Source organism: Panulirus ornatus, chromosome 10 (genome assembly GCF_036320965.1).
Source record: "Panulirus ornatus isolate Po-2019 chromosome 10, ASM3632096v1, whole genome shotgun sequence".
Lineage (NCBI taxonomy): Eukaryota > Metazoa > Arthropoda > Malacostraca > Decapoda > Palinuridae > Panulirus > Panulirus ornatus.
The window spans coordinates 32,119,628-32,137,114 of record NC_092233.1 but is presented as its reverse complement, the minus strand read 5'-3'; the positions used below and the strand labels follow the sequence as shown (position 1 = coordinate 32,137,114).

Below are 17,487 nucleotides of genomic sequence, written 5' to 3'. Positions count from 1 at the left end.
AAACACTTCACTTCTTCCAGTTTTTCTCCATTTAAACTTACCTCCCAATTGACTTGTCCCTCAACCCTACTGTATCTAATAACCTTGCTCTTATTCACATTTACTCTCAGCTTTCTTCTTTCACACACTTTACGAAACTCAGTCACCAGCTTCAGTGGTGTCTCACCCGAATCAGTCACCATTGCTGTATCATCAGCGAACAACAACTGACTCACTTCCTGAGTCCTCTCATCCACAACATACTGCATACTTACCCCTTTCACCAAAACTCTTGCATTTACCTCCCTAACGACCCCATCCATAAACAAATTAAACAACCATGGAGACATCATGCACCCCTGCCGCAAACCAACATTCACTGAGAACCAATCACTTTCCTCTCTTCCTACTAGTACACATGCCTTACATCCTCGATAAAATCTTTTCACTGCTTCTAGCAACTTGCCTCCCACACCATATACTCTTAATACCTTCCACAGAGCATCTCTATCAACTCATATCATATGCCTTCTCCAGATCCATAAATGCTACATACAAATCCATTTGTTTTTCGAAGTATTTCTCACATACATTCTTCAAAGCAAACACCTGATCCACACATCCTCTACCACTTCTGAAATCACGCTGCTCTTCCCCAATCTGATGCTCTGTACATGCCTTCACCCTCTGAATCAGTACCCTCCCATATAATTTCCCAGGAATACTCAATAAACGTATACCTCTGTAATTTGAACACTCACCTTTATCCCCTTTGCCTTTGTACAATGGCACTATGCATGCATTCCGTCAATCCTCAGGCACTTCACCATGAGCCACAAATATAATGAATATCCTCACCAACCATTCAACTACACAGTCACCCGGTTTTACAATAAATTCCACTGCAATACCATCCAAACCTGCCACCTTGCCAGCTTTCATCTTCTGCATAGCTTTCACTACCTCTTCTCTGTTTACCAAATTATTCTCCCTGACCCTCTCACTTCGCACACGACCTCGACCAAAACACCCTATATCTGCCACTCTATCATCTAACACATTCAACAAACCTTCAAAATACTCACTCCATCTCCTCACATAACCACTATTTTTATTCCCCTAAAATTTAATGATACTCTCTCACCCCAACTCTCATTTGCCCTCTTTTTCACCTCTTGTACCTCTCTCCTGACCTCTTTCTTTTATGCATCTCCCAGTCATTTGCACTACTTCCCTGCAAAAATCATCCAAATGCCTCTCTCTTCTCTTTCATTAACAATCTTACTTCTTCATCCCACCACTCACAACCCTTTTCAATCTCTCCTCTTCCACCTTTCCCATGCCACAAGCATCTTTTGCGCAAGCCATCAGTGCTTCCATAAATGGATCCCATTCCTCCCCCACTCTCCTTACATCATTTACTCTCACCTTTTGCTATTCTGCTCTTAATCTCTCCTGGTACTTCCTCACACAAGTCTCCTTTCCAAGCTTACTTACTCTCACCACTCTCTTCACCCCAACATTCTCTCTTCTTTTCAGAAAACCTCTACATATCTTCACCTTCGCCTTCACAAGATAATGGTCAGACATCCCTCCAGCTGCCCCTCTCACCACATTAACATCCAAAAGTCTTTCTTTCACACGCCTATCAATTAACTTGTAATCCAATAACGCTCTCTGGCCTATTTACATATGTTTACTTATGCATAGCTCTCTTTTTAAACCAGGTATTCCCAATCACCAGTCCTTTTTCAGCACACAAATCTATAAGCTCTTCACCAATTCCATTTACAACACTGTACACCCCATGTACACCAATTATACCCTCAACTGCCACATTACTCATCTTTGCATTCAAATTACCCATCACTATATCCCAGTCTCATGCATCAAAGCTGCTAACACACTCACTCAGCTGCTCCCAAAACACTTGCCTCTCATGATCTTTCTTCTCATGACCAAGTGCATAGGCACTAATAATCACCCATCTCTCTCCATCAACTTTCAGTTTTACCCATATCATTCTACGGTTTACTTTCTTACACTCTATCACATACTCCTACAACTCGTGCTTCAGGAGTAGTGCTACTCCTTCCTTTGCTCTTGTCCTCTCATCAACCTCTGACTTTACTCCCAAAACATTCCCAAACCATTCTTACCTTTATCCTTAAGCTTCATTTCACTCTGAGCCAAAAGATTCAGGTTCCTTTCCTCAAACATACTACCTATCTCTCCTTTTTTCTCATCTTGGTTACATCCACACACATTTAGACACCTCAATCTGAGCCTTCAAGGAGGATGAACACCCTGCATGACTTCTTCTGTTTCCCTCTTTAGAAGGTCAAATACAAGGAGGGGAGGGTTTCAAGCCCCTCGCTCCCAACTCCTTTAGTTGCCTTCTATGATACGTGGGGAATATATGGGAAGTATTCTTTCTCCCCTATCCTAAGAATTATAATTCAATAATATCTGCATTCCTATAATCATTTTTACATGGATAAAAAATACAAAGGAAGCATTTCTGTCATCCAATTACCTCATCTTGGTAACGAAAACTTGCTGTGCTCATTCAATCATGAAAAAATACTTTATACTACACATTCATTATGTCTGAGTTACCATATATCACTACTGTCCACCACAGACTATTATAATGCTTACCTTAGGTCCAGTATCAGCAACTGAGTCCTCTGGTGTTAATGCCCCAGTGAGACCTTTTAACCTTGCCTTGGTAACCTTCCACTGTTCTCTGTGCTTCTCACTTTCCTCCATAAAAATCAGGAAGTCTTCAGCCACATCCATGTCCTCTTCATCATCAGCATCTTGAATATGCATTCCTTGACTCATCTGAGAGTGTAAAATTTCTGTATCACTTAGAACTCCAATGTTATTCTCATCACAGTGTTCCTTATTTCTTCTGTTCCTTCTTTTTCTTTTTCTCTTCCGCCTATTTCTGTTGGCTCGTGCAATATCAGCCAAACTTCTGTTGGAGCAAGATGAAAGTTGTTGCCCCAAGGGTATCTGGTGTAACTGTTCCTCTTGATGATTATTTTGATGCAAAAAGGATCCCTGCTGAAATTCAATGTTTATTAGGATTTCTAAGCAGATAGGAAACATTTATTTATAACTTGCTCATGATAAAATTTGAAATGAGAGACTCTTTGAGCCTAAACAAGGCAGCCTAAGAGATACAAAGGCTTTTATCGTTTACATCTTTCACAGCTATCACAATTAGACAAAGTCAGACAGCATGCTGAAATACCACATAAACAGGGACTAAGACAACCTAAACTACATACCACTAATTGCTAACTCTCATCCCAAATTTATTGATGGTGACATCTACACTTCATGCTGTTTCACTAAAAAAGTAAAAATTAACTGATTGGTGATGGATAAAATATATGGGGTGGATAAGATGGCTAACTATATCTTCAGCTCATTGCATATAAACTTTTTCGAACCTGAAAGCTCAGCTATATGTACAAAAGTTACATCGAATTTTTTTTTTTTTTTTTTGCTTTGTCGCTGTCTCCCGCGTTTGCGAGGTAAGTTATCATATTCTGTTTTCTTTTATAGTACAACTTTGGCATGTGCTCTTGAAAATTTGCTGCTTTTATGCCTCCAACTCTGGCCAGATCAAGCTGACTAAAGCCCACAGACACTGTGTGGACTATAGGAACTCAAGAAGTGGACAACTGTTGCAAGGCTTTCTCCTTTAACTGCTTGTTTGTGGAACCCTTTCTTACAGATGATTTTTACTGACTTCGGCAATTGGTCGGTATTTTTCCTTTGGAAACCAAGTGTGCTGTCTCTTGAAGAATACAAGACATATCAATTTTCCTCTTAACAGGAATGAACTTGACAGCTTTCCCAGAGAAAATAATTAGGTGCAACTTATTTTGTACTGATAAGTATTTGTGTTTTATCTATCTGTGCATAACAAAATGGAGTAAAAGCCTCATAAACAGTAAATGAAATATAGCACAATAAAGTATTCAAAACTTTCCCTTGATATATACAGCAATTTCATAACAATTCTGAAGTTTTCATGGTTTATGAATGACTGCAATTTTCATACTTTGTTCAACCAGAACTCATCACTACTTCTCCCACCTTACCAAAATAAATCTTATGGAGAGTGATGTTGATGGCACATCAGGAATTAAAGCTGTTTGTTCAGTTATGGAAAATGGTATTGCCACAGACTATATTGATTTCCTTTATATCCTTATTTAAAGGATATACTTTTGACTGAAACAAATAGTACCATCCACTGATTGTGAGACATGAAGCCTGTGATAGTCTCTTCAAGCTGTACATGGAAAAATATACAGGCGTTAGTGAAATGCGCGTTTCTTGCATTATCAGTGTTATGACATTTGTACATGATCAAAATGATTATTGGAGCATAGCCCCTCTTAGTCAGGTGGGAATTAAAAGGGTTAACTATATTAGGTGACTGCTTCCTTAAGTTTTCAGAACAATGCAATTTGTAGACAATGTTATTAGCATGAGGGGATATGAAGTTTTCGAAGTAAGGCCTGTTATATTGAGTTGCAAGGAAATTCAAGATTCTTTTTGATCTATTTAGTCCCAGTGATGTTGCATGGCCTATAAATGAGGACATATGGAAAAGGGTGGATGTATTGGAAATTAAATGTTTGAGGAAAATCTAAGGTGTGAAGTGGTATGACTAAGTGAATAATAAAATGGTAAGAGAGAGGTGTAGTGATAAGAAGAGTGTGGTTGAGACATCAGAAGACAATGTGCTGTAATGGTTTGGACAAATGGAGGGAATGAGGGAGGAGCGGTTAACAAAGGGGATACATGTATCAGAAGTGGACAGGAAAAGAAGAGGGAGACCAAAATGGATGTGCAATAATGGAGAGAAAAACATTTTGAGTGGTCAGGGCCTGCAAATGTAGATGTCCATTGGATAGAGTGAATTGGAATGATGTGATAGTAGTATACAGTGGTTGACATGCTGTCACTGAACTGAACCAAGGAATGTGCAACAGCTGGAGGAAACCTTGGAAAGGTTTGTGGGGTCTGGTTCTGGATAGGGGAATGTGGTTTTGATGCATGCACATGACAGCTTGAGAGTGGATGTGAATGAATATGGCCTTTCTTTGTCTGTTTCTGGGACTTCTTTGCTACTATGGGGAATAGTGGACTGGTGTGAAAAAATGAAACTTAGTGATTGACAAATTTAACAAACTATCAAAATAAGTATAATAACACTAGTGCAATGGAAAGCATACAGATTGTGAAACTATGTAATTTTGTGGGGATATTTCAATACAATTATTAGCAAACAAAAAAGTGAATTCATCTAACTGCTGAAAAATTATTGTGAATATACTCAAAAAGTCAATTTCAAGGGTAAAATGCTAGTGAAAATCCAGTATGCAAGAATAAATGAGCACAATAATCTCTGTAACAGGAATATTTCTTTCTTTCTCTTCCTTTCTTAAAATACCTCAGAGTATGCCTACACAAAAACTTAGCAACTACATGGTGCTATATGGCAAAATTATGCCAACCACTAACACCTCATACCAGGATGATGTGGTGAGTATGACATGTTTACTTAAGTTTTTGTTATGTCTGAACTTATCTAAAAAATGAAATATCCATTTCGGAAATTTCCATAATTTCAGTCTAACCTATGAGAGAAAATCAGTAAAGGAATATATGAGGGGTTAAAGGTTAAACTTTCATATATGAGGGGTCTAATCACCAGAAAGAAAAAAGTCTGATAAAAAGTGGTGAGATGATACATAACCCCCATCCTGCATATCATCACATGCCTGAGAACCTGCTTTCATATGGCCATGAAGGTTATCCAGTTCCTTTAGGGGCTCATGCACTATACCATCAGATTCAGGGTGGTACTTTTGCCTATATTTTCAGCCTAAAACACATAAACATAATTCTATGGTGATAAGACAAATCTGGTAGGGAGCCATCATAGAGGGCAAATAAGTATGTTTATTCCTTGTACACATCCCTGTTGGCCTTCATGAATGTCACTGTTCTTGATCAGATGTTCTAGTATGTGTTCTTTTTTTCACTCTTTCATCAACTTTTATCACAATCAAAGTCAAGCTAACCTGCTTGTACTGTACAGATATTTCCTTGAATCCTCCTTTATGTTTTGGTGTTACAAAGACCATTTTGTGATATGCAATTTTGCTTTAATCCAGACTTTGCCTTATCAGTAACATAACTGGTTTTGCTACTGCTGTTTTTGCCTTCTTGAGGATGATGGCTGGGATTCTATCTGGTCCAGGGGCTGAATTTCTTCAGAGATGGTCAACTGTTTTGCCTGTACCATATTCTGACGTCTAAATATCTATGAGTGCATTTCAAATGGCAGTAAATATTCCCTATTTTGCCATACTTGGATATGGAAATAAATGAACTACATTCAACCTTTTCTTAAAAAAAAGTTAATTACACGTTTTTTTCCTTACATATCAAATCAAATTACGACATCATAGAAATATACTATCAAATATGCTGCAAGGCCTACCTATATTCATTTTATTTATTTTGCTTTGTCGCTGTCTCCCGCGTTTGCGAGGTAGCGCAAGGAAACAGACGAAAGAAATGGCCCAACCCACCCCTATACACAATGTATATACATACACGTCCACACATGCAAATATACATACCTATACATCTCAATGTACACATATATATACACACACAGACACATACATATATACCCATGCACACAATTCACACTGTCTGCCTTTATTCATTCCCATTGCCACCTCGCCACGCATGGAATACCATCCCCCTCCCCCCTCATGTGTGCGAGGTAGCTCTAGGAAAAGACAACAAAGGCCCCATTCGTTCACACTCAGTCTCTAGCTGTCATGCAATAATGCCCGAAACCACAGCTCCCTTTCCACATCCAGGCCCCACACAACTTTCCATGGTTTACCCCAGACGCTTAACATGCCCTGATTCAATCCACTGACAGCACGTCAACCCCGGTATACCATATCGATCCAATTCACTCTATTCCTTGCCCTCCTTTCACCCTCCTGCATGTTCAGGCCCCGATCACACAAAATCTTTTTCACTCCATCTTTCCACATCCAATTTGGTCTCCCACTTCTCCTCGTTCCCTTCACCTCCGACACATATATCCTCTTGGTCAATCTTTCCTCACTCATTCTCTCCATGTTACCAAACCATTTCAAAACACCCTCTTCTGCTCTCTCAACCACGCTCTTTTTATTTCCACACATCTCTCTTACCCTTACATTACTTACTCGATCAAACCACCTCACACCACACATTGTCCTTAAACATCTCATTTCCAGCACATCAATCCTCCTGCGCACAACTCTATCCATAGCCCACGCCTCGCAACCATACAACATTGTTGGAACCACTATTCCTTCAAACATACCCATTTTTGCTTTCCGAGGTAATGTTCTCGACTTCCACACATTCTTCAAGGCTCCCAGGATTTTCGCCCCCTCCCCCACCCTATGATTCACTTTCGCTTCCATGGTTCCATCCGCTGCCAGATCCACTCCCAGATATCTAAAACACTTTACTTCCTCCAGTTTTTCTCCATTCAAACTCACCTCCCAATTGACTTGACCCTCAACCCTACTGTACCTAATAACCTTGCTCTTATTCACATTTACTCTTAACTTTCTTCTTTCACACACTTCACCAAACTCAGTCACCAGCCTCTGCAGTTTCTTACATGAATAAGCAACCAGTGCTGTATCATCAGCGAACAACAACTGACTCACTTCCCAAGCTCTCTCATCCACAACAGACTTCATACTTGCCCCTCTTTCCAAAACTCTTGCATTCACCTCCCTAACAACCCCATCCATAAACAAATTAAACAACCATGGAGACATCACACACCCCTGCCGCAAACCTACATTCACTGAGAACCAATCACTTTCCTCTCTTCCTACACGTACACATGCCTTACATCCTCGATAAAAACTTTACACTGCTTCTAACAACTTGCCTCCCACACCATATATTCTTAATACCTTCCACAGAGCATCTCTATCAACTCTATCATATGCCTTCTCCAGATCCATAAATGCTACATACAAATCCATTTGCTTTTCTAAGTATTTCTCACATACATTCTTCAAAGCAAACACCTGATCCACACATCCTCTACCACTTCTGAAACCACACTGCTCTTCCCCAATCTGATGCTCTGTACATGCCTTCACCCTCTCAATCAATACCCTCCCATATAATTTACCAGGAATACTCAACAAACTTATACCTCTGTAATTTGAGCACTCACTCTTATCCCCTTTGCCTTTGTACAATGGCACTATGCACGCATTCCGCCAATCCTCAGGCACCTCACCATGAGTCATACATACATTAAATAACCTTACCAACCAGTCAACAATACAGTCACCCCCTTTTTTAATAAATTCCACTGCAATACCATCCAAACCTGCTGCCTTGCCAGCTTTCATCTTCCACAAAGCTTTTGCTACCTCTTCTCTGTTTACCAAATCATTTTCCCTAACCCTCTCGACCAAAACACCCTATATCTGCCACTCTATCATCAAACACATTTAACAAACCTTCAAAACACTCACTCCATCTCCTTCTCACATCACCACTACTTGATATCACCTCCCCATTTGCGCCCTTCACTGAAGTTCCCATTTGCTCCCTTGTCTTACGCACTTTATTTACCCCCTTCCAGAACATCTTTTTATTCTCCCTAAAATTTAATGATACTCTCTCACCCCAACTCTCATTTGCCCTCTTTTTCACCTCTTGCACCTTTCTCTTGACCTCCTGCCTCTTTCTTTTATACATCTCCCACTCAATTGCATTTTTTCCCTGCAAAAATCGTCCAAATGCCTCTCTCTTCTCTTTCACTAATAATCTTACTTCTTCATCCCACCATTCACTACCCTTTCTAATCAACCCACCTCCCACTCTTCTCATGCCACAAGCATCTTTTGCGCAATCCATCACTGATTCCCTAAATACATCCCATTCTTCCCCCACTCCCCTTACTTCCATTGTTCTCACCTTTTTCCATTCTGTACTCAGTCTCTCCTGGTACTTCCTCACACAAGTCTCCTTCCCACGCTCAGTTACTCTCACCACCCTCTTCACCCCAACATTCACTCTTCTTTTCTGAAAACCCATACAAATCTTCACCTTAGCCTCCACAAGATAATCATCAGACATCCCTCCAGTTGCACCTCTCAGCACATTAACATCCAAAAGTCTCTCTTTCGTGCGCCTGTCAATTAACACGTAATCCAATAACGCTCTCTGGCCATCTCTCCTACTTACATACGTATACTTATGTATATCTCGCTTTTTAAACCAGGTATTCCCAATCACCAGTTCTTTTTCAGCACATAAATCTACAAGCTCTTCACCATTTCCATTTACAACACTGAACACCCCATGTATACTAATTATTCCCTCAACTGCCACATTACTCACCTTTGCATTCAAATCGCCCATCACTATAACCCGGTCTCGTGCATCAAAACCACTAACACACTCATTCAGCTGCTCCCAAAACACTTGCCTCTCATGATCTTTCTTCTCATGCCCAGGTGCATATGCACCAATAATCACCCATCTCTCTCCATCAACTTTCAGTGTTACCCATATTAATCGAGAATTTACTTTCTTACATTCTATCACATACTCCCACAACTCCTGTTTCAGGAGTACTGCTACTCCTTCCCTTGCTCTTGTCCTCTCACTAACCCCTGACTTTACTCCCAAGACATTCCCAAACCACCTAAATGGTTCTCCCTATAAGAGAAGAAAATGTCAAAAGAATTTGTGCAGGATCATTAGAAACTAACAATGATTCACCCAAATATACAACAAGTGTGACTGTACTAGCTACAAGCCAATAATAGCTATGAATACACTGTCCTACTTCATAGCACTTCCTAATTCAGGCATTACATGGTCATACAATGTTTACATTCTAGTTCAATCCAGGCAGAGTTTTGCAACGTCATAAGGTTCTATGAATAACCAATTTGTTTCAAGACATGACAAGGATATTTCATACCCAGGTCAAATCATCATCACCACAAGATATGCCAAACATGTCCTGATCATTGTAAATCTCTTCATCACCTGAGTTCTTATCAATTCTATTGCACAAAAGAAGCACCACATCATTTAGGAATGGCCTGCTGACCCACACCTCAATCATATCCTCTACCTAGTCATGAAAAATGGGGATTAAAACCATCACTACAAAACTGCAGGACAGTTTCCACATTCTGCATGCATAGTTAGCATGCTGTATATGTAGACTGTAGCTGTCTGTGCAGGGCAGTAAGGAGACATGTCTGTTGTCTTGTTATTGTTTTACTTCTCCCCTGTGTTGTTTGCTTTGTTGACATAAATAACTTTATTTCTCCCAAACAACTTATACTATGCATCCCTATGCTTCTTAATCACTTCCAAGTTCAAAAAAGGCATTAATGAACTTTTGATATTTTTGTAAAATGATCAACACATTCAATTTCCTTTTTTGAAGGAGACATAATCATTTGCTATAAATGCAAGCATTACTAAATCAGCTTTCTTCATTGGTGTTGACATTTCACAATATCTGAGATTAAAGACCCTCCTGTCAATGTAGTGAGCTCAATCACTGTCTATGAATAGTGCCATCAATATTACTGATATCTCAGTATTTCCAGATAAGGGCAGTACCTCAACAGGCCCTGGATGTCTAGCTAAAACATGCATCACATAAAGTGCTATCTTGGTGTGAAAATGTCTAAATCCACTGGGTTTGAAGATAACTCCTCAACAGTTACACTTTCTTCTTCGGCTATGATGTAAGATGACATGTTTTCAAGAAATTTGTTAAGAGATAAGAAATTTTCATGAAATAGATCTGACCAACTGGCAACTTTAAACAGCTGTCTACCCAAACATCCATGATTAGATCAATGAGAAATTCCTTAACTGTTCCACTGCTGTGAGACTCTAGGGAGAAACTGGTGGGTATTTTGGTACCAGGACTGTTGATTATATACTTGTCTCTCATTTCATGTTGCAATCTTTCTGTGCTTTCGATAGATTACTCTTTAAAGGCGGCAACCACAACATCATACCAACCACAGCCCATAGGAGAGGATTCCATGACTTTTATTACCATGCAACCAAAGGTTACTAAGGTAACAGTTATTTTGCAAACAGATGCCGTTAAGTCCACTCCATACAAAGATACTGTGTCTTTGGCAGGAAGCTCTGTAGCTTTCAGCATGGTACCAACTTCACAAAGATCACTAACAGCCACACATGACAGTCCTGATAGAAGTGAATATGTTAGCAACATGCTGATGTCCACAGCAATGTTTTGCTTGTCTGAAATTACTAAAAGTTTCCCCAGTATCTTTCAAATTAAAGTTCTCTATCTTTCCCTTCTGTAGATATATTCCAGGGATCCCACGTGTTACATGAGATCTGAGAAGTGGGGAAAAGAAATGTTCCTGATAACTTTAGTCTGTTATTTACAATTCTTTCTACTTCTGGATGCCATGCTGTAGAGCATTCAACAGGCTTTTTTTCAATGTTGTACTCATCCGGAGCCCTTATAGAAATATTGCTCATCTTCTGACTTTCTATGGCAGGACTAAAAGGGCTTAAAAAGACTTACTCCAAAACAGTAACCAAAGAAGCTATCCACTATTCTGAGCGAAAATTTTCAGAGGGCCTACAGGCCTTCTGAGGGTTGTCTACAGGGATATCAAGGCCTGTTCAGAACCCATTTGTCCCTGTCTGTTATATTTGCAGCAAACTGTGTAATGTCACCACCTTGATAAAAGGCTTGCCCTAAAGCCCTGTTGTGGTTTCACTGATGCAAAAGCCCTCATTTCTCAAAAGAAGTCTTTGTCCCTCGATGACTTGCATCAAGTTGCAAGAGTGCACACAGTAAGCCCCAAAGGGGGCTTATTTTCAAGTAAAAAAGTAGTGCTTTCTCTCTCTCCAGCATAAAAGTCTGAGGTCAGTGTAGTTTTCTTTTATAGCCAAATGGAGCATATGCTCTTAATCCATCCCTCATGTCCAGATATAATCCAAAATTGTGCCCTTCTTCCCACTTTACCACTTCAGACCTTTCATCTGAAGAGTTCACATCTTCTCCAAAAGTTGCTGTATCTACATTCTTGAGCAGCTTGTTCAAATCTGTGGGTTTTGGAAAAGTGGATGAACTCATGCAATTCTGTTGGGACAGAATGCTCTGTTGAATCATCTTAGAAATCTAGCCAGTAGCAGTCTATCAGATGCACCTGAAAAATGTTCCTGTGCAGTCCAAACTTGATTGTACTGCTTGCCAGCCATGGCTTCCTTCAGCTGCAAAGCATAAAGACCAGCCTGAAATATTACATCTTCAAACCCACTCCCAGGAACAAACTTTCCCATAACGCTGAAGTTTTCTTGAAAGAGGTGGAGGTCTTCTAAATGAATAACAACACTCATGAGCTCATCTGGGAAGTTTCACAAAGCAAGATATGCTTTTACTGCTACTCCAACTTTAAGTATCAGGTGAACCTTAAGCCAAATCTATGACTGTGTTGTTATCAGAGATGGGTTTGTAGATTAGGGGCAAACGTGTGATTAAAGTCTTGTGCGGTGAGTTACAACTGATTCTTGATACAATCTGATCTGCCATGTGTTTCGACTAAGTTTCCATAACATCACCTTTTCAAAAGTGCCTGATTCTTCCTTTGGGTATATTCATCCACTGATATTCCAGCCCTCCTATATTTGATCAATTGTCCTTCTTTAAAATCAATAAATTTCTACGGTAACACCATAGTTGGCTTTTACATGTATATGACATCCCAATAGTATTAGGTAATTGGCAAGATATGTTACATGATTAAGACTTAATAAAAGATAAAAGGATCATTCTGCAGCTATATATTCTACAATGATACTAGTCTTGGTTGCCATGGAATACCATATGATGTTAATGGGACAGAACAGTACAGTACAACACGGGGTAGAAGAGTCAGTGAGTCCCTTAAAAGAATAATGAAGGGTACAAGCATAAATATGGAATTGAAAATATGATTAAGGGACAGCACAGTCCTCCCAACCCTAACCTATTCAACAGGAACATGGACATAGGATGAGTCATAAAGGTCAAGAATCCATGTTGTGGAAATGTGTTACTTGAGAGGAACATGTGGAATGACTAGATGGAATGGAGAAAGTATAGAGGGGTGTGTGGGATATTTAATAAGCAAAGGAAATGAATTGTGGAATGTAGAATGGGTGAAGTGTAATACTTTAAGGTGGTTTGGGCATGTGAAGAGAAGGCAAGATGAAGAGTTTCCATGAAGAGTGTATCATAGATAGATTAAAGGGGTTGGTGTGAGAGGCAGAAAACCTGTAACATGGGGAAACAGAGTGGAAGAGTACTGGGAGAAAAATGAGGTTAGAATGCATGAAATGGTGTATGAAAGGGAGGCATGTAAGAAGAGAGAAAAGTGGTGATTCTTTTGCTGTAGCCAACCCTTGATGGAAGTTACCAGAAAGAATATTGTCAGAGATATAGATAATCAACCTCTTTTGAAAAATCAAGATAAAAAAATCAATTTGGTTCTTTCTGCAACTTTACATGAAAATGTAACTTTCCAATGAGACAATCACTACATACACAGGACAAATACGGATGAGGTTAAAAATGAAAATATGCGGTGTGGTCTGTTAACTGGTAAAATAGGAAAAACACATATTATTATTTTGCTTTGTCGCTGTCTCCCGCATTAGCAAGGTAGCGCAAGGAAACAGACGAAAGAAACGCCCAACCCACCCACATACACATGTATATACATACACGTCCACACACAGCATATATACATACCTATACATCTCAATGTATACATATATATATATATATATATATATATATACACACACAGACATATACATAAATATACCCATGTACATAATTTATACTGTCTGCCTTTATTAATGCCCATCGCCACCCCGCAACACACGGAATAACAACCCCCTCCCCCTCATGTGTGCGAGGTAGCGCTAGGAAAAGACAACAAAAGGCCCCATTCGTTCACACTCAGTCCCTAGCTGTCATGTAATAATGCACCGAAACCACAGCTCCCTTTCCACATCCGGGCCCCACAGAACTTTCCATGGTTTATCCCAGACGCTTCACATGCCCTGGTTCAATCCATTGACAGCACGTCGACCCCGGTATACCACATCATTCCAATTCACTCTATTCCTTGCCCGCCTTTCACCCTCCTGCATGTTCAGGCACGGATCACTCAAAATCTTTTTCACTCCATCTTTCCACCTCCAATTTGGTCTCCCACTTCTCCTCGTTCCCTCCACCTCTGACACATATATCCTCTTGGTCAATCTTTCTTCACTCACTCTCTCCATGTGACCAAACCATTTCAAAACACCCTCTTCTGCTCTCTCAACCACGCTCTTTTCATTACCACACATCTCTCTTACCCTTACATTACTTACTCGATCAAACCACCTCACACCACATATTGCCCTCAAACATCTCATTTCCAGCACATCCACCCTCCTGTGCACAACTCTATCCATAGCCCACGCCTCGCAACCATACAACATTGTTGGAACCACTATTCCTTCAAACATACCCATTTTTGCTTTCCAAGATAATGTTTTCGACTTCCACACATTCTTCAAGGCTCCCAGAATTTTCGCCCCCTCCCCTACCCTATGATTCACTTCTGCTTCCATGGTTCCATCCACTGCCAAATCCACTCCCAGACATCTAAAACACTTCACTTCCTCCAGTTTTTCTCCATTCAAACTTTTTTTTTTTCTTGCTTTGTCGCTGTCTCCCGCGTTTGCAAGGTAGCGCAAGGAAACAGACGAAAGAAGTGGCCCAACCCACCCCCATACACATGTATATACATACGTCCACACACGCAAATATACATACCTACACAGCTTTCCATGGTTTACCCCAGACGCTTCACATGCCCTGATTCAATCCACTGACAGCACGTCAACCCGGTATACCACATTGATCCAATTCACTCTATTCCTTGCCCTCCTTTCACCTTCCTGCATGTTCAGGCCCCGATCACTCAAAATCTTTTTCACTCCATCTTCCCACCTCCAATTTGGTCTCCCACTTCTCCTCGTTCCCTCCACCTCCGACAAATATATCCTCTTGGTCAATCTTTCCTCACTCATTCTCTCCATGTGCCCAAACCATTTCAAAACACCCTCTTCTGCTCTCTCAACCACGCTTTTTTTATTTCCACACCTCTCTCTTACCCTTACGTTACTTACTCGATCAAACCACCTCACACCACACATTGTCCTCAAACATCTCATTTCCAGCACATCGATCCTCCTGCGCACAACTCTATCCATAGCCCACGCCTCGCAACCATACAACATTGTTGGAACCACTATTCCTTCAAACATACCCATTTTTGCTTTCCGAGATAATGTTCTCGACTTCCACACATTCTTCAAGGCTCCCAGAATTTTCACCCCCTCCCCCACCCTATGATCTACTTCCGCTTCCATGGTTCCATCTGCTGCCAGATCCACTCCCAGATATCTAAAACACTTTACTTCCTCCTGTTTTTCTCCATTCAAACTTACCTCCCAATTGACTTGACCCTCAACCCTACTGTACCTAATAACCTTGCTCTTATTCACATTTACTCTTAACTTTCTTCTTTCACACACTTTACCAAACTCAGTCACCAGCTTCTGCACTTTCTCACATGAATCAGCCACCAGCGCTGTATCATCAGCGAACAACAACTGACTCACTTACCAAGCTCTCTCATCCCCAACAGACTTCATACTTGCCCCTCTTTCCAAAACTCTTGCTTTCACCCCCTAACAACCCCATCCATAAACAAATTAAACAACCATGGAGACATCACACACCCCTGCCACAAACCTACATTCACTGAGAACCAATCACTTTCCTCTCTTCCTACACGTACACATGCCTTACATCCTCGATAAAAACTTTTCACTGCTTCTAACAACTTGCCTCCCACACCATATATTCTTAATACCTTCCACAGAGCATCTCTATCAACTCTATCATATGCCTTCAACTCTATCATATGCCTTCTCCAGATCCATAAATGCTACATACAAATCCATTTGCTTTTCTAAGTATTTCTCACATACATTCTTCAAAGCAAACACCTGATCCACACATCCTCTACCACTTCTGAAACCACACTGCTCTTCCCCAATCTGATGCTCTGTACATGCCTTCACCCTCTCAATCAATACCCTCCAATATAATTTACCAGGAATACTCAAAAAACTTATACCTCTGTAATTTGAGCACTCACTATTATCCCCTTTGCCTTTGTACAATGGCACTATGCACGCATTCCGCCAATCCTCAGGCACCTCACCATGAGTCATACATACATTAAATAACCTTACCAACCAGTCAATAATACAGTCACCCCCTTTTTTAATAAATTCCACTGCAATACCATCCAAACTTACCTCCCAATTTACTTGACCCTCAACCCAACTGTACCTAATAACCTTACTCTTATTCACATTTACTCTCAACTTTCTTCTTTCACACACTTTACCAAACTCAGTCACTAGCTTCTGCAGTTTCTCACATGAATCAGCCACCAGCGCTGTATCATTAGTGAACAACAACTGACTCACTTCTCAAGCTCTCTCATCCACAACAGACTGCATACTTGCCCCTCTTTCCAAAACTCTTGCATTCACCTCCCTAACAACCCCATCCATAAACAAATTAAACAACCATGGAGACATCACACACCTCTGCCGCAAACCTACATTCACTGAGAACCAATCACTTTCCTCTCTTCCTACACGTACACATGCCTTACATCCTCGATAAAACCTTTTCACTGCTTCTAACAACTTCCCTCCCACACCATATATTCTTAATACCTTCTACAGAGCATCTCTATCAACTCTATCATATGCCTTCTCCAGATCCATAAATGCTACATACAAATCCATTTGCTTTTCTAGGTATTTCTCACATACATTCTTCAAAGCACACACCTGATCCACACATCCTCTACCACTTCTGAAACCACACTGCTCTTCCCCAATCTGATGCTCTGTACATGCCTTCACCCTCTCAATCAATACCCTACCATATAATTTACCAGGAATACTCATCAAACTTATACCTCTGTAATTTGAGCACTCACTCTTATCCCCTTTGCCTTTGTAAAATGGCACTATGCAAGCATTCCGCCAATCCTCAGGCACCTCACCATGAATCATACATACATTAAATTAACTTACCAACCAGTCAACAATACAGTCACCCCCTTTTTTAATAAATTCCACATACCACTTTTTTTTTTTTTTTTTTGCTTTGTCGCTGTCTCCCGCGTTTGCGAGGTAGCGCAAGGAAACAGACGAAAGAAATGGCCCAACCCACCCCCATACACATGTATATACATACGTCCACACACGCAAATA

General features: G+C 40.4%; 1 protein-coding gene across 4 annotated transcripts in view; it reads right to left on the bottom strand.

Moving 5' to 3' along the window:
- The window catches only part of LOC139750881 (gem-associated protein 8-like), a 68,673-nt gene that overhangs the window by 31,000 nt on the left and 20,186 nt on the right, over nt 1-17,487 (bottom strand). For 2 of the 4 annotated variants that reach the window (XM_071665746.1, XM_071665747.1), the window contains exon 3: nt 2,641-3,051. In XM_071665746.1, coding sequence (XP_071521847.1) covers nt 2,641-3,051 — 411 coding nt within the window. The remainder of the gene's footprint in view (nt 1-2,640; nt 3,052-17,487) is intronic. The other 2 variants (XM_071665748.1, XM_071665749.1) reach the window with 1 other exon arrangement.